General features: G+C 38.7%; 3 protein-coding genes across 11 annotated transcripts in view; 1 reads left to right on the forward strand and 2 right to left on the reverse strand.

Moving 5' to 3' along the window:
- The window catches only part of Dnai1 (dynein axonemal intermediate chain 1), a 62,272-nt gene extending 39,923 nt beyond the window's left edge, over window positions 1–22,349 (reverse strand). For all 3 annotated transcript variants that reach the window (XM_048783471.1, XM_048783472.1, XM_048783470.1), the window contains exons 1-2: window positions 22,122–22,349; window positions 766–798 (exon numbers count right to left, since the gene is read on the reverse strand). In XM_048783471.1, the coding sequence (XP_048639428.1) occupies window positions 766–798; window positions 22,122–22,148 (60 nt within the window). In that variant the 5' untranslated portion in view covers window positions 22,149–22,349. The remainder of the gene's footprint in view (window positions 1–765; window positions 799–22,121) is intronic.
- LOC107147913 (40S ribosomal protein S25-like) lies at window positions 9,762–10,248 on the reverse strand. Its single transcript, XM_048783488.1, has one exon. It carries the CDS (start codon window positions 10,189–10,191, stop codon window positions 9,814–9,816), a length of 378 nt encoding a protein of 125 aa, XP_048639445.1. The 5' UTR covers window positions 10,192–10,248; the 3' UTR covers window positions 9,762–9,813.
- Window positions 22,350–22,533: 184 nt separating the features above from the next.
- The window catches only part of Fam219a (family with sequence similarity 219 member A), a 60,722-nt gene continuing 60,410 nt past the window's right edge, over window positions 22,534–22,845 (forward strand). For 2 of the 7 annotated variants that reach the window (XM_015492415.2, XM_015492418.2), the window contains exon 1: window positions 22,545–22,845. This exon is cut by the window's right edge and continues 134 nt beyond it. The gene's annotated coding sequence lies outside the window, so the exon portion shown is untranslated. The other 5 variants (XM_048783484.1, XM_015492416.2, XM_048783482.1 and 2 more) reach the window with 5 other exon arrangements.

Raw genomic sequence — 22,845 nt, forward strand, 5'->3', positions numbered from 1 at the left:
TCCCTGATAGACAAACACCTTGCCAAAATGACCATGACATATTTTTTCAAGATGTTCACCCTCACTAACAAGAAAAGACATGCTAAATAAAACAATACATTTCTTCACTATAAAATTGGAAAACTAAGTCAACAAATCAAAACTAGCATTCAGAACTGGCAATGTTATAAGAAAGCAGGCACCCATAAATTAGCACATCATTCTCAAAAGCAACTTGGAAATATTTCCCAAAGCCTAATAACTATGTTATTTGACCCAAATTTCCACCTGTAGAACTTATATTAAGGAAATAACAAAGGACATGCCTAAAGGTTTAAGTACATGAACATTTGTTAAGATAATTGATAATAATAGTGAAAAGGAAGAAACATCTAAATATTCATCAATGAGGCATGGCTGAACAAATTATGGGATGGCCCTAAGGAACATATGATAAAATATGATGTGGTAATTTCAAATGATGCTATAAAAGTATATTAGCAATGGAAGATACTCTAAATATTTTTTGTGTGAAAAACAGGTTATAAAATAAAACAGTTTAATTCCACTTAAAAATAAATACATGTAATTTTATATATGCATAAAAATTTCTGGGAAAATATAACACAACAGATTAAATAAAAGGTTATCCCAGGGTTGTAGGCTTAAGGGTAATTTTAATCTTCTAGCTTATTTGAATTTTCTAAAAATATGTAGACAATATTCAATAAGGAAAAAAATGCCATTAGCATCTTGCTAAGATACTGTGGTGAACTGAGCACTTACTTTCTTCCTGGTTCCTCTGCCCATGTTGAGGCTCTGAAAGAAGAACAGAAACAGAAGGCAAGTCACAAGCAAACTGACATGAGAATATCATAAACATATTACAGGTCCTTTTACCCAAGGATCTCAAGGATATTGAGCTTTCCCAAGTCTCAAGAACAGTTCCAGGGCCACTCTCAGTGGCCACATGTATTTCTTAGCCCAGCCAAGGAGGTCCTGTATCTGAGGCAACCATTTCAGACTCAATGGGATTACCTATGAAGAATGTTATTAGTAATTTAGCACTGGGCATTTATTTTTCTTCTTTTTTCTTTCTTCTTTTTTCTTTTTGATACTGGGAATTAAACCCAGGGTTGCTTTGCCACTGAGCTACATCCCCAGCCCTTTTTGATTTTCTTATTTTGAGACAGGGTCTTGGTAAGTTGCTAAGTCTGGCCTTGAACATGTGATCTTCCTGCTTCATCCTCCAAAGTTTCTGGGATTATATGTGTGCACCACTGCGCCCAGCTCTAGTTTTAACATGCTAAAATTTTAAGTTCTGAAGAGTAGTGCTGTGGTTTGGATATGGTTTGAGTGTACTCCAAATGTTCATGGGTTGAAGGTCTAGTCCCCAGGGCAATGATATGAAGAGGTGATGGTACATTTAAGAGGTGAGGTCCAGTGGGGAATCCTTGGGTTATTGGAGAAATGACCACAAAAGAGATTAAGGTAGTTCCCTGACCTCTTGGTAGTTCCTCATAGTGGGTGGTTATACAAGGAGCAAGTCTAGCCCCTTCCTCCCTCTCTGCTTCCTGGTTCAAGATGTGATCCTTCTCTTGTACAAGCTCTGTCATCTGCCATGAGGTCCTCACCAGAGTGGAGCTGTTGCAAGAGCCATGCCCTTGAATCTCCAGAACAATGAGCTAAAATAAACCTCTTTTTTCCAAAAGTAGCCTGCTTCAGGTATTTTGTACAGTGACAAAAAGCTAATACAAGTAGCATGCTCAATTCAACTCATTAAACATTTGGAGAGTATCTATTTATGTGTCAGGCACTAACCTAAGCAGTGGGACAAAGACAAAGTTTGCGCTGGCTCTGTGGAAGGCAGATGAGTGTGATCAGTGCTCATCAGTCATTCATTCAGCATAAGTTCCCTTGAAAGGTGGCTCTGTGCCAGCAATGGGATGTGTGTGCACAGGTTGCTGTAGGACAGCACAGAGGTACCTCTCCAGCTTTGGGTACTCAGGAAAGGTTTCCAGAAGTGGTGTTTCTTAGTTGGGTATCAAAGGACAAGATGCATTTTCAGAAGGCATAAATGGCATGTACAAAGGCAGAAGAAGAACAGTAACAGAGTCACCAAACAAAAACCATATATATATAAAACAAAGAGATATTTTAGATATCAAGCGTGAGGGGACTTAGTGTGGGGTGGAGATATTAGGGAGGGGGCCTTGGAAGAAGCAGGCTTAGAGCACTGAAGGAAGGGTCAAGGCACCAGAATACAAGTCAATGGGAACATGTTTGTGGCAGAATGCACTTGGAAAGAGACCTCTGCTCCCAGCTCTGTCACTGACTGTCTGTATGATCTTGGGGAAGTCTCTGGGCCTCAGTTTTGCAAATGTAAAGAGAAAGAGTTAGAGCAATGGGCTCTTACAGCCATATAACAATAGGCTCTGTGGGAGAGGCTTGGATGGTAGAAGGGAGGAAAAGGGTTTCAAAGGAAAAGAAAACATATCTCAGCTTGGAATTGTTGCTGAGTTCGGATTTCTGCCAGGTTTCCAAGGTTTCCAGTGATGGGAACCCTTCTCTTGAGGCTTTGCCACAGGAGCCAGAAAACTCTTTCCTTTGAAGAGCCACTGATCCCTAAGGTAACGGTATGGAAGCGTTGCAATGTCCACCAGCTTTCCGGCCCACAACAGAGCACTGGAGGGCCAATCCCAGCCCAAATCCTCAGCCTTAAATAGAAAATGAGATCCAGTTACTACTGCCCCCTGTAAATATGTCTGTAAAACATTTATCTGGCAATAAAAGAACTGACAAGGCAATTTGAGTGTAATTGTTTTTGGCAGTTGGAAATATTTCAATTAACACACTATAAAAGCCACACTATAATAAATGCAAAACAGGCCAATGAAATCAGCTACAGCCCTGACTTCCCAACCATGGCAAAGGAGATTGAATGTCAGGCTGCCACTTTGGGCCCTTGGTCTTCCAGAAAGAAGAAGCCTGAGACAGACAAGCCTGAATTCCTAAAAAGCTTTTGATGGTTCCTCCCAGAAGCCGTCAAACCACAGAAGAAGAAAGCCCAAGTTCCCTCCCCAGGTCCTCAGAACTCTATCATCTGGCCTCAAGTCCCCATTCCAGCCTGCTTTCCCAGTCATGTGCTAGGGCTTTGAGGTGCAATTCAGGAAGGCTACTCAGTCCCTGAGCCTGGCTTGAAACTTTCACCTCTTCATTTTCCCTAGTTTTCATCTGGCTATTCCTCCTGCCAGGAATGCCACCTTTCCCTTCCCCCTCCTGCTCCTGCTACTTCTGCCTAACAAAAACTTACCCAACTAGCTAGCCTCTGTTCATCCTTTATCTAACTTTTCCTGACATCTTACCATCTTCCTCCTACATCCTTCTACTTTTTCTTTTCTCAACTTGAGCAGGTTCATTCCCACCTTTCATCACCACCACAAGAACTGACTGTAGTGAGATTAAGAATCAAATCTATCTTCAAACACATGCTCTCTTGTCTCTGGGTTTGGGTCTCCAAAAGGCGACACAGTATTATGAAAAGAAGCATAATACTACAGTCTATATGAAAGGTGGCTTGAAACTTCCAGCATGGGAGGCTCACTATTCTTATACTATTGACCAAAGAAAGCCCTCTTCTCTTGGGCAGGCTATTCTCATTGACCAAGGGAGATATCAATAAAAGAGTGAGGAAGAAAGAGAAAATCTACCCAGCCTGCCATAGCAGACAAATTAATCCTGGTGATCAATGGGATAACTGATTTCCCAGCCTGAACTCCTTCACAGTTGAGCATTTTTCTATTGTTATAGATTTCAGTTGAGTGCCCTGAAGGCAGGAACTGTTTCTTATTCAACGTTAGTATTAGCATAGAGCCTAGCACTTGGATATGTTCACCTACTCTTATAAAGGGCACTGGTAACAACACCGCTAACTAGTGGTCACTTCTCAGTTCTTTTACAGGATTTGACATTGTTGAGTTCTCCCTCCCTCCTTTTTGAAATTTCTCCTCTACCTTCCTTTCCATGTCACCAGTCTTTCCAATGTTTCCTTGGAACATCTGGCCTCTCCCTCCACAGATATATGTTTGACCAGTGGATCCTCTTATTCTACGTACTGCCCCAAGGTGCTCTTTCCCCCACCCATACCTTCATCTTCTACCTTATGATAGAGCTCAAATCTATTTCATAGTTTAAGACCCAATACCTCATGATCACAGGGTACTCAACATGTTAAAATCCAATCTCACTATGTTCTTTTTTTTTCGTCCCAAACTGCCACTTCCTCCAGTATTCCTTATCTCATTCAAGTACAACACCATCTACTTAGTGACTCAGGTTGGAAACAGGACTCATTAAAGATACCTATCTTTATCCTCTCATTAGCAATTTATTTCAAAGTCTAACAATTCTATTTCTTCAATATATTTCTTAACTATCCAGTTCATTTATATCCCCCTTAATTCAGGCTCTTACTGTCTTTTACCTAACCACATTTGACCTCCTGTCTCTAATTTCTTTCCAATTTAATAACTGTATCACTATCATCATTTTGAGCTATGGAGCACTTACTAGCCAGTCAATTACTAAACTATTTATGAGCATTATCTCATTTAATCTTTACAACTATCCTCTGTCATTTTTCCTATTTTACAGATGAGGAAATCAAGGCATAGAGAGATCAAGCAACTGACCTAAAATTGACCAGGACTTGAAGCCAAACTTCTAATCACTATCTTTAAATGATCTTTCTAAAATATGAATCTGAGCATGCCACTTTCCTGATTTAAAGCCTCCATCTTAGTTGTGAGATAAAGTTCAAGCTCCCTACCATGTCATCCACCTCTTTCCTACTCTTTTCCTCCCACAGCCACACTGACTCACTTACAATTCTCCCTAAGTTTATATAGGAAAGAACCATGTAAGCAGGGAGACTGATCCTGTATGTCTGGTGTGAGATAGGCCCCTGAGTCTTGGGCAGGTGAGAGAAGAAGAGATGGCTGAGCTAGGAGGAGCTGCCCACATAAAACATCTCTCTTTTGCCGTGTTCATAGAACTTCTTTCCTCAGTCATCTTCACTGCTCCAGGCCAAACGTCTTGCTTCCTTTCTTTAATATTACCATGATTAGCCATGATGTCACAATTAACACCCTCTGTCAGGTCAATATCTTCATGAGTCCATCTACCCTTTGAAGATACCCTTTTGGTCTTTAACCACATTTTTTGTTTTTTTTTTTTTAATTTTTTTAGTTGAACATAAACAATACTTTTGTTTGTTTGATTGATTGATTGATTTAATGTGGTGCTGAGGATCAAACCCAGTGCCTCACATGTGCAAGGCAAGTACTCTACAACTAGCCACAACCCCAGCCCTTTGTTTTGTTTTGCTTTGTTTTCTCCAGAACTGGGGATTGAACCCCAGTGGTGCTTTATCACTGAAGTATACCTCCAGTCTTTTTTTATTTTGAGACAGGGTCTCACTAAATTATCCAGGCTGGCCATGAACTCATAATCCTTTTTGCTTCAGCCTCCTGAGTCACTAATATAACAGGTGTATACCAATGAGCCCGCCTAACCACCTTGTTCTTTAGATACAGTCCTAGACTACCTCTTTGGCTTAGCACACTCTTGGATGATTACTAGGTTAATATCCCTCCTAGCTTGGCCCAACCCTCAATACAGCCCCATTCAGCCTATCTTGAGACACTTGAGGAAGCCAAAGGACAGAGAGTAGATTCCAAAGAAGTCTGGAAAGCTGTGGATAGGAGCTGAGAGAGAATTTGACAGCTAACAAGAGACATTCTCATTTATAGCAGTTATACATCAAAAATAGATGTCTAAAGTCTATTTAGCAGGCACAATCTGCAGAAGGAACAAGAAAGCAAAGGGATAGGCAGAGACCAGTTGACTATCATCACCATCCCCAGCTGCACTCACTAGTGACCAGGCACACTACTGGACACTAGACAGTCATTATACGCCAATTTCAGAGCCTCCCTGCCAAGTAGGTAAAAATATTCCCCTCTTATTTATTTATTTACTTTGGGGCTGGGCATTGAACCCAAGGGTGCCTAATCATTAAGCCACATCTCCAGCTCTTTTTATTTTGATACAGGGTCTCACTAAGTTGCCTAGGACCTCATTATGTTGCTGAGGCTGGCTTTGAACTTGAAATCCTCCTGCCTTAGCCTCCTGAGTCACTGGGATTATAGGCTTGCATGACCTCGCCGGGCTGGTTTCATTTTAAAGACAAGGCTACTAAAAATTGCTCACACCAAATGATATGATCCATGGAATGATATTTTGAAAACAAAATTTCTAGTCAATCTAAGAGTTGATTATTACCACTCACTTGGCATTTACCAGCACTGTTTTGGTTCATGAGTTTTTGGTTCATACTGAACAATAAAAGAGACCTGTTAATCTCTGACTATACATTAGAAATAAATAAGGAGATAAAAAATATTTTTTATTTTTATTTTTGGTACCAGGGATTGAACCCAGGGGTGTTCAACTACTGACTCTTATCCTTAGCCCTTTTATAAAAATATATTTTATTTTTATGTGGTGCTGAGGATTGAATCCAGTGCCTTACACATGCTAGGCAAGCACTCTACTGCTGAGCTACAACTCCAGTCCTAAAAAAAATTCTTGAGCTGTTCCATACCATGAAGATATGATATTTTTAAACTGAGCATGTGATTATTTGGAATCAAGAAGCCCAAGTATGGACTTTGAAGTCAACCATACCTGGGGTTTGAGTGTCTACTGTCCTGCCTGCTAATTGTATGATCCTAGGCTAGGCAAGTTACTTATCTTCTCTGAATAATTCACTGTCAGACAATCACAGGCTTGTCATGAGGATTAAATGAGTTGCACATGAAGTGCATACTATAGTGCCTCGCCAGAATTCATGCCAAATAAATGATGGCTGGCATCATTACATTCCCATTTATAGATCTTGCTCTGCCCTCAGCCACACAAGATCTGTGTGGCCCTTTGCCTACTAAGAAGCACCCACCCTAGGAATGACTAAAGTCTTCAGAAGCTCACATCTCCACCAAATAATTCAAGGCTGAAACAGGATTGTTCCTGGAAAGAGGGGCTCTTCGAAGCATGTAAACCCACAGACACTGTATCCTCCTTCTTGGGGCCCAGGAGACTTTATCTGCCATTTCAGTTGTCTTGGTCTTTATTTTAAAACTCACTAACAGTTTCCATTAAGCTAAATTGAAACTAAATACCTTACTAGCTTGCAGTTTCAGTTTCTAAGAGTAGAAGCTCTTGGTCCCAAAGGAATGGTAATTCACCAACAAATCTTCCTCTAGCTACACTGTATGCATTTCAAGTTCCAAAGCCTAGTGCAATGTTTAAAGCACACAGAAAGCACCTCTTTCCATAGTTGAAAGAGGTCTCAAAGTTTTGAAATAGTCATATTACAAGATAAAAGGCCTCCTCATACACTGTACTGAAACTATAAATTGATGCAAACTTTTTGTAGGATAATTTGGCAATATGTAACAAAATTTGAAATGCATATATCCCTCAATTCAGCAACACTATTTTCTTGAAATTTTCCTATAGAAATTTTATATTTATATCTTATGTATCTTGCTTGCTGCAAGATTGGATACTTTGAAAACAAAATTTATGTGCAACATCATTTGTAATATGTTTAAGATGGAAAAAAATTAAATATTAATCAATAGGGGCCAAATTAGATAAATAAAACAAAATCATAGCAACTTAAGGGGATATTAATGTTTTAAAAAGAATAATTATTGTACAATAGGTTGACTACAGTTAATAACAATGTATTATAATCTTGAAAATTGCCAGAAAAATAAGTTTTAAGTGTTCTCACAACAACAAAAAAGAGAAACTGTGAGGTAATGCATGTTAATCAGCTCAATTAGCAATTCCACAATGTGTACATATTTAAAAATATGTTGTATATAATAAATATATAACTTTGTCAATTAAAAATAATTTAAAAACAGTATATTATTTTAAAAAATAAAAGAATGAGGTAAAACCTTCATCTATCATTATGGAAAACTCTCCAAAGCACATTTTAAATAAAAAAGCAAGTTACAGGGTTGATGGGGTAGTTCAGTGGTAGAGTGCTTGCCTAGCATGAGTGAGGCCCTGGGTCTAATCCCCAGCACTGTGAAAGAAAAAAAAAAAAAAAGCAGCAAGTTACAGGAATAGAGACCCATCTGCCATCTACTTACTTTAAGAACACATGTGTATGTATATTTGCATATACATATAAAATTTCTGGAAAAGAATATAGAACCTGTCGAGGATGGTCTTGTACAGGCAGTATGAGTGGGGAATCGTGGGGGAACAGGACTAAGATTGTTCACCTTATACTCATTGTCTTGGTTTTAATATTTTTAATGTGACCATGCATTACTTCGATAATTTAACTTAACTGAGAATTTAAAAATTAACTAAGTACGATAAAAGATGTTCGTCTTTCCTACTAATAAAACATTAGCACAGTGTTCAGGAAGCAGGAAAAGGGAATACAAGCCCAGCCCCGTGCCATCCTGGAATTTCAGGAGGACGGAAGCCAACTCCTTTGGACCCTTCCCAGATAAGGCTGCAGGAGGCAAGGCAGTGTAAGGATTTGAAAGACAGGGCTCAAGAGTAAGACACAGCTGGATTCCTGGCTCTGCCACAAACTACATATGAGGCCTTGAGCAATGTATTCTCTAATCCTCGTCTTCTTATCCATAAAATGGAGGAAAATATTAGTGCCCTTTTCATAGAATTTCTGTGAGAATAAAGTAGAAACAATGCATACAGAGCACAGTACACAGTAAGCCCTCAAGTACCAGTGGCAATGTAGATTTTATGGTTATCATCATTTTATTATTATACCATAGTCTGCCATGCAAGGCAATTGAGTTCCTTTCTGAGAAAATACAAGGAAAAACTGAAAAGTGTTGTCCAGGTTGTTCTTGGTAGACAATAGTAAATTTAGGATACATATTGTAAATCTTAGAACAACCATAGACATATGTGCATAGATACACATATACAAAATTTGAAAAGCACAGCTAAATGTGGATGTGTAATCGATGTGATTCTGCAATCTGTATTTGGGGTAAAAATGGGAGTTCATAACCCACTTGAACCGAATATATGAAATATGATATGTCAAGAGTTTTATAATGTTTTGAATAACCAATTAAAAAAAAAGCACAGCTAAAAAGCCAATACAGAAAATAAAACCCAGTGCCTCACATATTTTTTTTTAGTTGTAGGACACAATATCTTTGTTTATTTATTTATTTTTATGTGGTGCTGAGGATCAAACCCAGTGCCTCACACATGCGAGGCAGGCACTCTACCACTGAGCTACAGCCCCAGCCTCTCATTACTCAATTCTTAAGTGTAATGGTCCATAAATGTTAATTAGGTCAATTGGTTGATAGTATTGTTCAGATTTTCTATATCTCTCAATTACTGAGAGAGGTGTGTTAAAATCTCTATCATTATGGATATTTCTATTTCTCTTGGCAGTTTTTAACCTATATATCTTGTGAGGATACTGAAGATTGAATTCAGGGGCACTCGTCCACTTGATTTTTTTTTTTGTGGGAAAGTTTTAAATGATGAATTCAATTTCTTTAATATGTATGAGGTATTTTCCATTTCTTCTATTGGTTAAGATAAATTGTTTTTCAAGAAAATCATCCATTCTACATAAGAGGAGGAATTTAATGACTTAAGATTGTTGCCCTCTATTATCTTTTTTTGTTGTTGTTTTTTTGTTTTGTTTTAATAAAGTTTTATTTTTTCAAATGTACAGTTGATTGGACCTGTTCATGCATCTTCACCAGCAGCTGGGGCATCTCCACCCTTGGTATTTCTGGTATAAATTACTTGAGCTCTATGCTTTGAAACCAGTTTGATAAGTCCTTTACTGAGGAGCTCCTGAAGGGCTACCCTGGCCAGGGAACCTCGAATCTTCAGTCTCTCAGAGACCACAGCTGGGGTAATAAGCTTATAGTTGGGAACTTCCTTACAGAGTTTGTCATAAGTAGCTTTGTCAAACAAGACTAGATTGTTGAGCTTGTCCCGAACTTTGCCTTTGGACCACTTCTTCTTTTTGGCTTTGCCCCCAGATTTGTTCACTGGGTCCTTGTCTTTCTTAGCCGACTTTCCGGCGTCTTTCTTCTTCTTGTCATCCTTGGGCGGCATCGATAAGCTTGGAGAGCAGCAACAGCCACTGGAGCCTCGTCAAGATGTCGGACAAAAAGCTCTATTATCTTTTTAAATGCCTGTAGGATCTGTAGTGATATGTCATTGTTCATTCCTGATATGGGCTCTTACATTTTCTTTTTTATGTAACCTAGCCTTGCTAAGTTTTATCAATTTCATTATTCTTTTCCAAGAAATAGCCTCTGGCTTTGTTAATTTTCTCCATTATTTTTCTCAAAAACAATAAAATAAATTGAATGAATTAATGAAATAAGTGGAATCAATGAATAAATCTTGCTTCTACACTTTAGGTTTAATTTTCTTATCTTTTCTATGCTAAGGTGGAAACTTAAAACATTAATCTTAAACTTTTCTTCTTTTCTAAGATAGCATCTCTATTAAGCACCACTTTAGCAGCATTCCCACAATTTTTTAATAGATTTTCATTACCATTCAATTAAAATATTCTCTAATTTCTCTTGTGATTTGATCCATAGGTAATTTAGAAGTATGTTCTTCAATTTCTAAATACTTAGAGATTTTTAAGAGATTGTTTAATTCAATTTTGTTCAAGCTATTTCTAGTATGTTGAAATTTGGTTTTTTTTAAGGGTGGATGTTGAATATGGATTGAATTAAATCTGAAGAGCTGAATCTTTTGAAATACATTGATACTTATTTTATAACCCAAGATATGGTTGATTTTTGTGAATGTTCTGCAGTTCTTGGGTATAATTTTCATTATTCAATTCATTTAAAAAAATTTTTTAGTTGTAGATGGACACAATATCTCTATTATTTATTTTTATGTGGTGCTGAGGATCGAACCCAGTGCTTCACACATACGAGGCAGGCACTCTACCACTGAGCTACAGCCCTAGCCTCTCATTATTCAATTCTTAAGTGTAATGGTCCATAAATGTTAATTAGGTCAATTGGTTGATAGTATTGTTCAGATTTTCTATATCTCTCAATTACTGAGAGAGGTGTGTTAAAATCTCTATCATTATGGATATTTCTATTTCTCCTGGCAGTTTTTAACCTATATATCTTTTGGGCGGGTGTGTACTAAGGATTGAACTCAGTTGCATTAGACCACTGAGCCACATCCCCAGCCCTATTTTATATTTTATTTAGAGACAGGGTCTCACTGAGTTGCTTAGCTCCTCACTTTTAATGAGGCTGGTTTTGAACTCTTGATCCTCCTGCCTCAGTCTCCGGAGCCACCGGGATTACAGGTGCCCAATTTAACCTATATATCTTGACATTCTATTCATAAGTGTATATACTTTGTGATTTTTCTTTTTCTCTTGAGTTGACCTTTTATCATTATAAAATGTTCCTGTTTATTTGTGGGAATACTACTTGGTCTGATAATGATAATCACTTAACACTTGCCCTTTGCATGGTGTATTTTTTCTATTAGTTCATATTTCTTTCTATGTCTTTACATTTAAACTATATCTTTTGTAGACAACATGTGGTTGGATTTTACTATTTTATTCTTAAGCTGATAAAGGGATCACATGGCCCAAGCACAGTCTCTTAGGTGAAAGTATAGGTATGGTCATAGTTACCTTGTTGCTCTCCCCCCCCCCCACCATCTGATCCTGTTCATCTTCTGCATAATTTTGTATTAACTGAAATTTTTTAGTATACCATTTTATTTTCTGTATTGGCTTTTTAGCTGTTTTTTTTTTTTGTTGTTGTTGTTGTTGTTGTTGTGTATGTGTGTCTGTGCACATAGGTATATGGTTATTCTAAGATTTATAATATGTATCCTAAATTTACTACTGTTTACCAAGAACAAATATTATACCACTTTACCCTTTGCAATATAATAAATTTACATCATAATTCTATTTACCACCACTATTTCATCCTTTGCCCTATTGTTGTTACATATTTATTTCTACATACATCTAGCAATGATATTGTTTTTGCATTGAACAGTCATATATCTTTTTAAGAAAATAGAAGACAAAAGCTAGTCTTTTTCTTTACCCAAAATTTATGGTGATGACAAATTCTCTCGCTTTGGTATATCTGAAAATGTATTTATTTCATTATTCTGTTGTCCCATAGTATTCTGGGTTGACAACAACTTCTTTTGGTGCTTTAAATATATAATTTCTTCGTCTTCTGGTGTCCATTGTTTATGATAAGTCAGCCATAATTTGTATCATTGGTTCCTGTATGGAATGTGTCATTTTTCTCTGGCTACTTCCAAACTTTTAGTTTTATCTTGTTTTGTAGTAGTTTGTAAGAAACCTAGACATGGTTTTATTCATAATTATCCTGCTTGTTGCTCACGGAGCTTCTGAAAATCCTATACATTTTCCTCAAAATTTGAAATTTTTTTGATCACTGTTTCTTCAAATATTTTTTCCTCCTTCTCTTATCTTTTTCCTTCTGGTATTCCAACTACATACATCTTCTGAGTACATATATAATATTTTCCCACAGGTCACTAACTTTCCTTTTTAAAAGATCTTGTTTCTTGCTAAGCACAGTGGTACACATCTGTAATCCCAGAGACTCAGGAGACTGAGAAAAGAAGATCTCAAGTTGGAGGCCAGCCTGGGTAATTTAGGGAGATACTGTCTTGAAATAAAAAAATAAAAAGGACTGGGGATGTGGCTTAGTGGTACGGTGTTCCTGTATTCAATATTCAGTATCATAAACAAAACAAACTGTTTCTCTCTGGTCTTCAAATTCAATAATTCCATGGACCCATTTTCATATTCAGCTGTTAGGCCCATCCAATAAATTCTTCATTTCTAATAATGTATTCTTCTATCATTTCTTTTTTTTTAAATACTTCTTAAAAAGCATTTTTCAGTTGTAGTTGGGCACAATACCTTTATTTTAGTGTGGTGCTGAGGATCGAACCCAGGGCCTTGCATGTGCTAGGCGAGTGCTCTACCACTGAGCCATAACCCCAGCCCCTCATTTCTATATTTTTATCTACCCATTAAGACAATATTTTCTTTGAATCTATAAATGTTTTTATTTATTTATTTTATTTATTGGAGGGGGAGTAATAGGGATTGAACCCAAAGGCACTTTACCACTGAGCTACATCCCCAGCCTTTTTTTTTTTTTTTTTTTTTAAAGGCAGAGTGTCACTAAATTGCTTAAGACTTCGCAAAGTTGCTAAGGCTGTCCTCAAACTTGTGTTCCTCTTGCCTCAGCTTCCCAAGTAGCTAGGATTACAGGCATATGTCATCAATCCCAGCTATAGATATATTTTGATAATTGCTTTAAAGTTTTTGCCTGTTCCTCTCATATCTGGGTTATCCCAATGATATTATCATGCTCTCCTTTGGCTCTGTATCCCTGAGCCATGATCAAGAAATTGCCCCTAGGCAGAGAGCAAGGATAAATGTGTGACTAGTGTTTTCTTCACCTCAGGAATAACTGTCCTATGTCTATCATCCAATGCCTAAAACCATTTGTCTCTTATATTGTGTCCACATGTGTAGTTGTTTACAGTGGGAGAGCAAATCCATTATTAATTGCTTCATCATGGCCAGAATATAAGTCCCGTATATTGATATCTGTAATAGTTACATATAAAATATGTTACATTTTAAAATTCATTGTAGAAACATGCTATTTTTAAAAAACCTACTGTAAAAGCTTTTGTGAAGGACAGAACTTTTTATAATGTAAATATCAATCCTGAATGAAGGCATTGGACCAGAAGAAATCTGAGGTTCCTCCTTGCACAATTCATGAGAAAGAGATTTACCAGAAACAACACAGAAGTTACTTTAGAATAAAGCAGATTATATTTTGTACTGGAGAAGTCAAGGAAAGAGGGTACCTCTTTCTAAGGAAAAATGCCCTGCTCACAGCTTTTGACTGCTTGAGAGCCTTAGAATCTTATCCTTTGTTGCCACACCCTAGCATGAACAGATGAGCTCAGGTCAGTCAGATCCCCTTCCTAAATGTCTGAACCAGGATTACAGACAGAACTGGCAATATGACAGAGATACTGATAGAAATGCTTGTGAGGTCCGAGAGTCTATGATGAGCTGAAAACCACTAAGTTATGAGGGAACAGAGACCATGGGAAAGCGGGCTGGTTGGGAAATGAGAATAAGAAATGGAACAGTTGCTAAAAGAAGTAAAGCAGCTATGAGATAGATGTCATTGGTCCCTACATCTGTCCCCCAAGTTCTATACTATCTACATATTCACAACACCCATATACAAACCCCCATATAAACATCTCCCCACTTCTCCAACAATCCTTTATTTGAGGTAATTTGAGTTAGCCCCTGTTCTTTACAATTTAAAGAGCGTATCTGAAATATAGCTGATCCCTGACTTTTGATGTTTCAACTTACATATTTTCCAACTTTATAGTAGTGTGGATGTGATATGCATTCAGTCAAAATCATACTTTGAATTTTAATCTTTTCCTGGACTATCAATATGTAGTATTGAAATATTGGGTATGCAGTATTGAAATGCTCTTGAAATACTGGGAAGCAGCAGCCAGCCACAGCTCCCAGTCAGTTTTGCTTTCCCAAGGGTAAACAACTGTTACTCTACAGTATACTGGTACTAAGCTATGATGCTTGGTAGATTAGGTGCATTAAATGAATTTTTTACTTATAATATTTTCAATTTATGATGGATTTATCTGGATGTAAGCCTATCATAAGTTAAATATCTGAGCTTTAGAATTTGTCAGGACCAGAAAGAACGTGAAGAGTAAAAAAGACTTAGGCATTCTGGATAGAGGGAACAAAATCATTAACAAAGGCACAGAAGCATAGAACAGGTGTCTAACCCAAGATCAATGGATTATTTTATTCATCTATCCTCCAATTTATTCCCAAACAAAATTTGAGGCTGAATACCTGACACATTGAAATAAGTAAACAAGAAAATGGATGTGAGGTAGAAATACTAAAAGTAGGAAATAATCTTAACAACAGGGTGGGTTCCCTACATAATAAATAAACAGGATTAATCTGCTTTTACTAGGATGAAAAAGGCAAGAACTGCTTCTTCTGAAGGCCCAGAAAGAAAAATTAGTGTTCAGAGTATTGCAGTACATACCTTTCCATCATACATTTAGTCACTCATCAGCTAATTCACTAGTCATTAATCATTCATCCAGTATTTATTAAGCAGGTCTTAGAATGACAGTTAAAGAAGAAGCAAGGCTGAGCTGGTCCCCTCTCCCCAGATTCTCAAATCTAGGAGGTAAGATCAATGGAGGACATAAACTCATCATATAAACTTGAATCCAGTGACTCCAAAGTGTTGTGACACTCAAAGCAGTGAAAATAAAGTTTGATCAACAGCTGTGTCCTTTGTTTGCTTCTTCCATACAAGTCTGTTAGTACTCAGTAACTGGGAAGATTGAACATGCCATACAAATTCCTAACTGGCAGAAAACAATTTCATGTGGCTTGCTCACAGCTGGAGCCAGAGAAGCAACATTACTCTTTAGCATCAGCCTGCAGGCTGCAAAGCACAAGAGCCTTCTGCCATTATTATTCGAGTACCTGGCATGCACCAAGTACTAACAATGTGCTAGGCTCCACTGTGCATGGGGGAGTAGACCAAGTTCTGGTCTCAAATGCTCACAGCTGTTTTGTAATCTGATAATTGTGCATGACAAACCTCAGACCATAACTCTGAAAATAGCATGACTGTAATCATAACAAAATGGAACAGCCATTGGCAAAATTTGTTTTCTAGTTATCACTTCCAGAAGGAATTCCATAATACTACTAGGGGAAGAGAAAACTCTCTCAACTTCCTGCAGCTAAACCTCAAAATTATCATCATGTGCATCCATTCTTTTTCTTCTTCTGTTTCAAAGTGTTCCTCCTATCCACCTCCTCAGAGAATTGGTTCTAGTCAGTTTTTAATCTTTCTCCTTTATCTTCAACTTCTTTCTCTACCCAGACCCTTCTCCCACAGCATTTAATAAATTCAAGTCTTGCTTTCATCTTAAAAAAAAAAAAAAAACCCATATGGTCTGCACTGCCATCTTAGTTCAATTCAGTCTAGCTTTACCACTGAAGTTGTTTCTTCCAAAGTTCCTGATGACTCCTAATTATTATTATATCTAGTGGCCATGTCCTAGTGCTTATCATCATTGACACCTTAGTAGCATGTGAAACAACTGACCACTCACTCTTCCTTTGGCTTCTGGGACAGAATTCTTCCTGTTGTCTTCTTATTTTCCCTCTTGCATCTTCTTATTCTCCATTTTGGACTCTTTTTCCATTGTCCAAACCTTAAATGTTTTTATTCTTCTCAGAAGTAGTCTTCCCTGATTTTCCACGAATCAGTGTTAGGATACCCCATCCATGCTTCCACAGCAAAGCCCTATGCTACTTCCTCCACCACCTTTCATCATTGTTCAACAACCAATCATTCGCTGAGAATTTCTTATGTGATAGCTGCTCTGTTAGGAGCTGAGAATACAAATGTAAGCAAAAACATTCACAAGCCTTGCTCTCATGGAGCTCATAAGGTAATGAAAGAGATATACAATAATCAAATAATTACACAAATAACTAAATAATTACAAACCATAATGCATGATATGAAAAAAAAGGAACATAAAGCAGTGAGATTATGTAACAGAGGAACCTCAACCCTGCCTTCAATAACAAGGCAGATGACATGGGAACCAGTTGTGGTGATTGATGTCAGGACTAAAATTTATGAGTGAGTACATTTGTGAGGGAGGGTATGAAGATGTTCTAGAAAAAGGAAACAGCGCGTAGAAATGAAGTACAGTAATAATGGGGGAAGGATAGTACAAATTAAAGTTCAGAGATAAGCACAAGAGCCTTCTGCCATTATTATTCAAGTACCTGGCATGTACCAAGTACTAAAAATATGCACAGAATAGATCATGCAGGCTTCAGCCCATGAAGGTCCCTGCAGGGTTTTTGAAATATCTGGATCCTATCCTAAGAGATATTAGAAGTCATGGAAGGATTCTGAATGGGGGATAGCATAATCCGACTGGCAATTTGAAAAGATCATTCTTTTTTAAATATTTATTTATTTTTTTTTAGTTGTAGTTGGACACAAAGGTATTGTACCTTTATTTTTTATTTATTTTTATGAGGATCGAACCTAGGGCCTCACATGTGTTAGGCAAGCGCTCTAACGCTGAGCCACAACCCCAGCCCCAAGATCATTCTTTATTAAAAATATTTTTTATAGATGGACACAATCTCTTTATTTATTTATTTATTTATTTATTTATTTATTTTTATGTGGTGCACTCTACTGCTGAGTTACAACCCCAGCCCTGAAAAGATCATTCTTGATGCAGTGTAGAGGACAGATTGGAAAAGTCATGAGTGGCTGAGGAAAAGACCATTTCCAAGGTTTTTATAGTTTTTAAGTGAGAGAGGATTATAGGTTGGGTCAGGGAGGTAGCAGTGATTTAATTTGAGAGATATTTAAGAGGTAAAGGGGAGAAAGATCCTACTTAGGACTTGAGAAAGATATGTGTTAGGTTGACAATGAGGTGAAGAATCATAGAGATCTTACTTTGGACATAAAGAAACACATTAACTTCCCCTAGATTCTGTTCATTTCCTATCCTTCCTTCTATGGATTCTAGGCCCCATTACCAGACTCAAAATTTCTGAATTATCCAAGATTCTCTTTTAGCCTTGTACCCAATCCTGCCCCTTACCCCATCCTAGTAACTCTTCATCTAGATGGATATTTCTAAAAGTTGTGTCCTAAAAGAGCCTCTAGGGAGTCCACAAAATGATCTAAAATGCAAGTTTTTCTTTTTTTTTTATAGGCAAATAATACAAAATTCCAGACTTTGATTTTTTTTATGGTAACCAACTGAGTTATAAAGGGGTACTAAAATTTGTTAGTCATAAACTAAAATTAGCTTTTAACTGGAGTTCACAGAAGACTCTAATTTGGTTTTCTACTAAGAAGTCAGGCTGCCAGGCAATGTTTGGCAATGCTGCAAAGCTCCTCTTGCACATGTACACATGCAGCCAGTTGGCATTCTTGCAATTTTCAGGAAGGACACTTTGTTATTGGGGCATTACCAGTGATGTTTTGAGCTGGTCATGGTTTATGGTGCCTGACATTCATGCATTTTAATTCCAAATTATGATTCATGGAGCTCCATCATGACCAATTTAATATGCCATGGATTATTTGATTAACTCTGTGGAGTAGAGGGATGTACCTCTCTGACCTTATCTTCTGCCATGTTCCCCCTCCCTTCCCTGATGATCCAGAGCATGTGTAATAGGCTTCCACCTCAGGAACTTTACACTTCCTATGCCATCTGTCTGGAATGCACCCCACCCACATCCCGATATCACATACCTAACTCTTTCTTTCGTTTCCTTCAGGTCTATGCTCAAATATCATATCTGTGAAGACTTCTTTGACAACCCTATTTAAATTATTCTCATTCCCTGAACTTCCTATTATACTTCCCTGGTTTATTTTTCTCCTTGGCACTTAACATCATTTGATATACTATTGTATTATTTATTTACCAACAATTTACTTCCAATTAAAAGATAAGCTCCATGATAGCAAGGATTTTTTTTTTTTCAGTCCTGGGAATTAAACCTAGGTCCTCATGCATGCTAAGCAAGCGCTCTACCATTGAGTTATATCCCCAGCTCTTTGCTATTTTTTATTTTGAGATACAGTCTTGCTAAATTGTGCAAACTGGCCTCAAACTTATGATCCTCCTGAGAGCTGGGATTATGGGTATGCACCACCATGTCCCACAAGCAGAGAATTTTATTTGTTTTGTTTCTTACCATGTCACCCATACCTAAAACAGTATCTGGCACAGAGTAGGTACTCTATAAATTATTAAATGAAATGAATATTTACATCATGAATATTTTTAACCTCTTGTCTCCAATGCCCAGCTCTTAAGCCAGGGATACATGAAATTCAAATTTGAATCATTCGTAGATCTACTACAAAGGCAATACAAATATAAACCCTGAAAAAATATGCTTATACAGTGTGTTTCCTTGTTATCACTTCCTACTAGTTTCTCCCTTATTATTATTCCCCATCCCAGGCTCACTCACTCCTATCCTTCAAAAATACCCCAATGAAAATTTCCAAAAAACAGCTCATGCATTCAGAATTCAAGTTAAACTAATTTCCCCAGAATTTAATATATTCCTTGCATTGTGCTAGGTACAGGGGAATCAACAATGAATAAGAAGATACATGATATTTGCCATGACAGATAGGTGCCATGACACTCTAACCTGTCTCCAGAAAAAAGAATTAATCTCTTGGAGGAGAATTTGAGGGCCAAGCGAGACCTGAAGGATGAACAGGAGATGAAGGGAAGATTTGGGACAAGATGGGGTTACAGAAAAGATTATACAAGGCAGGCAGTAGAAACAGCAGTTTTAAATGCCTAGAAGGAAAAGAGAGTATAGATATTATTTTAAAGGCAGTGAGGGCAGTTCAGTATCTGGGTTGTGGAATTTTTACAGAGTAATGGTAAGGTCTGAAGTAGGATGAGTAGTAATGGCCAGACCATAAAGGGCCTTATAGGCCATACAAGTTAGTTCAACTGTTGGGACTTTATCCTGAAAGTAACAGGGAGCCACTAAAAGGTCTGATCAGTAGAGTGACATTAACAAATAGAGTTTAAATCCACTCTGTCCCCCAACAAACCAGTCCTGACTTTCCCATTTCACTGCAGACATCCAAGTCCAACTTGCCTCCTCCCTGAAGCCTTTCTGCTGCTCCACCTTCCCTTTCAGTTTCAGGGATCTCATCCTTCCATATTTTGTCTGTCATGTTCTGTCACCTCCATGGTACTGAGTTCCAAGGAGATAGGGACAATATCTCAAACATCTCCACTTTGTTCCACAATCAGCACTGACCCAAATTAGGCTTCACTGGATCATGATGGTGATAAATACAATGAACCATAATCTAGCCTTTTCTTACACTCTACTCATCAATACTTATATTGTACTAAATAACTTTTCCTTAAATGGTATGTGCAGGGCCCATTGATCCAGGTTTCTCTTTTTTTAAAAAAATATTTATTTATTTAAGTATTTTCTGTTTTAGTTTTAGGTGGACACATTATTATTTTTTTTTAATGTGGTACTGAGGATCGAACCTAGCGCCTTATGCATGCTAGGCAAGCACTCTACCACTGAGCCACAACTCCAGCCCCATCAGGTTTCTCTTTTTATCTGCTATCACTTCTCTCTGCTCTCTCAATGTAACTAGTCTCTAATGTCTCCTCTAATGGGCTGGAGAAACCTGTCCCCAAGCTTGTTCAAACTGCAAGTTGCAAGGAAAAATTAATCTATGGTGACAGAAAGCCAATCAATGGTTACCTGGATAAAGAGGTTAAAGAGAACTAACTGGGATGAAGTACACGGAACTTCTAGGAATAGAGGAAATATTCTCCATCTTGACTGGTAATTCATATATTATAACTTTGTCAAAACTTGAAACATGTCAAACTAACATGGTTCATTTTATTGTATGTAACCAGAACTCAATAATGTCAAGTTAAAAACAAACTACCTATAAATAAGGGATCATATGGCCCAAGCACAGTACATGAGCTTCAAAGCACAGCTCAACCTCAACATAAAACTAGGGCACAGCCCAATAGTTACCTTCCATGGCTACAGAGATCTAAGAAAGATAGGTCATCTGCCACAGAAGGCCATGTAAAAGCAGAGGAGTCGGGCTGGGATTGGGGCTCAGTGGCAGAGCACTTGCCTTGCATATATGAGGCACTGGGTCCGATCCTCAGCACCACATAAAAATAAATAAATAAAGGTATTGTATCCATCTAAAACTAAAAAATATATATTTTAAAAAACAGCAGAGGAGTCAACATTATATACAAGCAGCCATATAAAAATATATAAAATCATAAATAGCATGGACACACACAGATTTACTCTTCAAACCTCAATATACCTGGGCTTCAGAGTAGTAAATTTAGAATAAATTAATACAAGTTCTGCTTTACAGAGCTGGAGCTGCATGTTAGCCTCAAAGTGGTAAATCCTAAAGGATTTAGAAAAGTAATTTCTTAAGGACTGAGTGAATGCGTCCTTTATACCTCAGAGGGTTCTTGGAGAAGCCAGAACTACTTATCTTCTGTGGTAATGCTGGGAAAAAAAGAAAGAATCCTCTGCTCAGGCTAAGGGGAGAGGTGACTCAATTTTCCTGTGAGAAGAGATGACATCTGGCCAAGTGGGAACAAGGACATAATGTCTACATGGGTTGAATGAGTTACTGGAGCAGACCAGACTCATAGGGAAGAAAGACATGTGCAAAGGGTGGTGTGGGAGCAGGGATGGGAAAAGGGCCTCCTCCTTCTCTCTGTTTGACCTCTCCCTCCTCACAAGTCTTTTAGCACAGAAAATCTAAGCCAAACTCCTGTGTATAATATTCTGAGTCTCTTGTTCCATGTCTCTTTCATCCCCTCTGTGGACTCCCTCATAGCAAGGTCTGTGTCCCCACCTATCCCAGTGCTGGGAACTCAGCAGAGTTGGCCAAATAATTCTTTTGGGACAAAAGTGTGGGGCAATGAGGAAGGGATTGGTGGAAGTGGAGGTAAGAGTGCCAAGTAGGGCAGACTGGACAAGATGAGTATGTGCAATGAGTGGGGTGAGATCAGAATGGTGAGGGAGACAGGTAAGAAAGAGGTAAAAAACAGCTTTTGAGGGGGGTGGTTAGGAAAGGAGAACAGGATTAGTGAGAGAGAACAGGACAAAGTCAGAGGTCTTTGAGAGTACAGGCCAGGAGTCACCAGCGAGAAAAGGTTAAGGGTCAACAGATGAAAGAAGATTAAAGATCGGTGGAAGAGGTAGCATCAGGTCACTGACGGCAAAGGTCAGAGGCCATCAGGAGAGAGCAGGTCATGATATGCATTACCGATTTACGAGGCTGTTTCGGGGGCATCTCCGCAGAAGTAAGAAGCACCTCAAGCCCTGGAAAGTCTACTAAACGCTTTCTCGCCTAAGAACATAAAATTTGTCCGTCTCCTTGACCACACACAGGAAATCCTAACTTTCTTCCACTTCAATTACTAGTTGCAGGGTTTCTTTGGGGACAGCTATCGTCGTGAGTACCCGCGTCCTTGTAGGATAAAATAGGCTCCTCCCTGACGCGGTTACCCAGCAACCGACCGGCAGCTAAGGCGCAGGCGCCGCTGGCGCCCCCTCCCGGTACGGAGAGAAGGCGGGGCCGGGCAAGCGGGGATCCTCCGGCTCCACTAAGCTCCGCCCTCTCAGGAATAATACTTAGGGAGGCCTGGCGCATTCGGAACTCCCGCATGTGGGAGGGCTAGGGCGCCCAGACACCGCCTCCTCATGAATAATGTAGGATCCGGGCGGTGTCCCGGACCCGGAAGTGGAGTTGCCGAGTCACCGCAGTGGCTGAGCTGCTGACAGGAGGCGGCGGCGGAGGAGGAGGAGAGGCCAGACTTGCGGCTCTGTGGGGCCACAGCCGCGGTAGCGCTAGACAAGCCCACCGAGCCACGCCGGCCTCAGCCCGCCCACGAACCTCTCTCTCACTGTCCACCCTTCTATCCACCTGGCCGCCTGCCCGCCCGACTCATCCGGGGCGGCCTAGTCTGCACTACCCGCCGGGCTCCTGG

The sequence above is a fragment of the Marmota marmota genome, unplaced genomic scaffold, assembly GCF_001458135.2.
Source record: "Marmota marmota marmota unplaced genomic scaffold, marMar, whole genome shotgun sequence".
Taxonomy (NCBI): domain Eukaryota; kingdom Metazoa; phylum Chordata; class Mammalia; order Rodentia; family Sciuridae; genus Marmota; species Marmota marmota.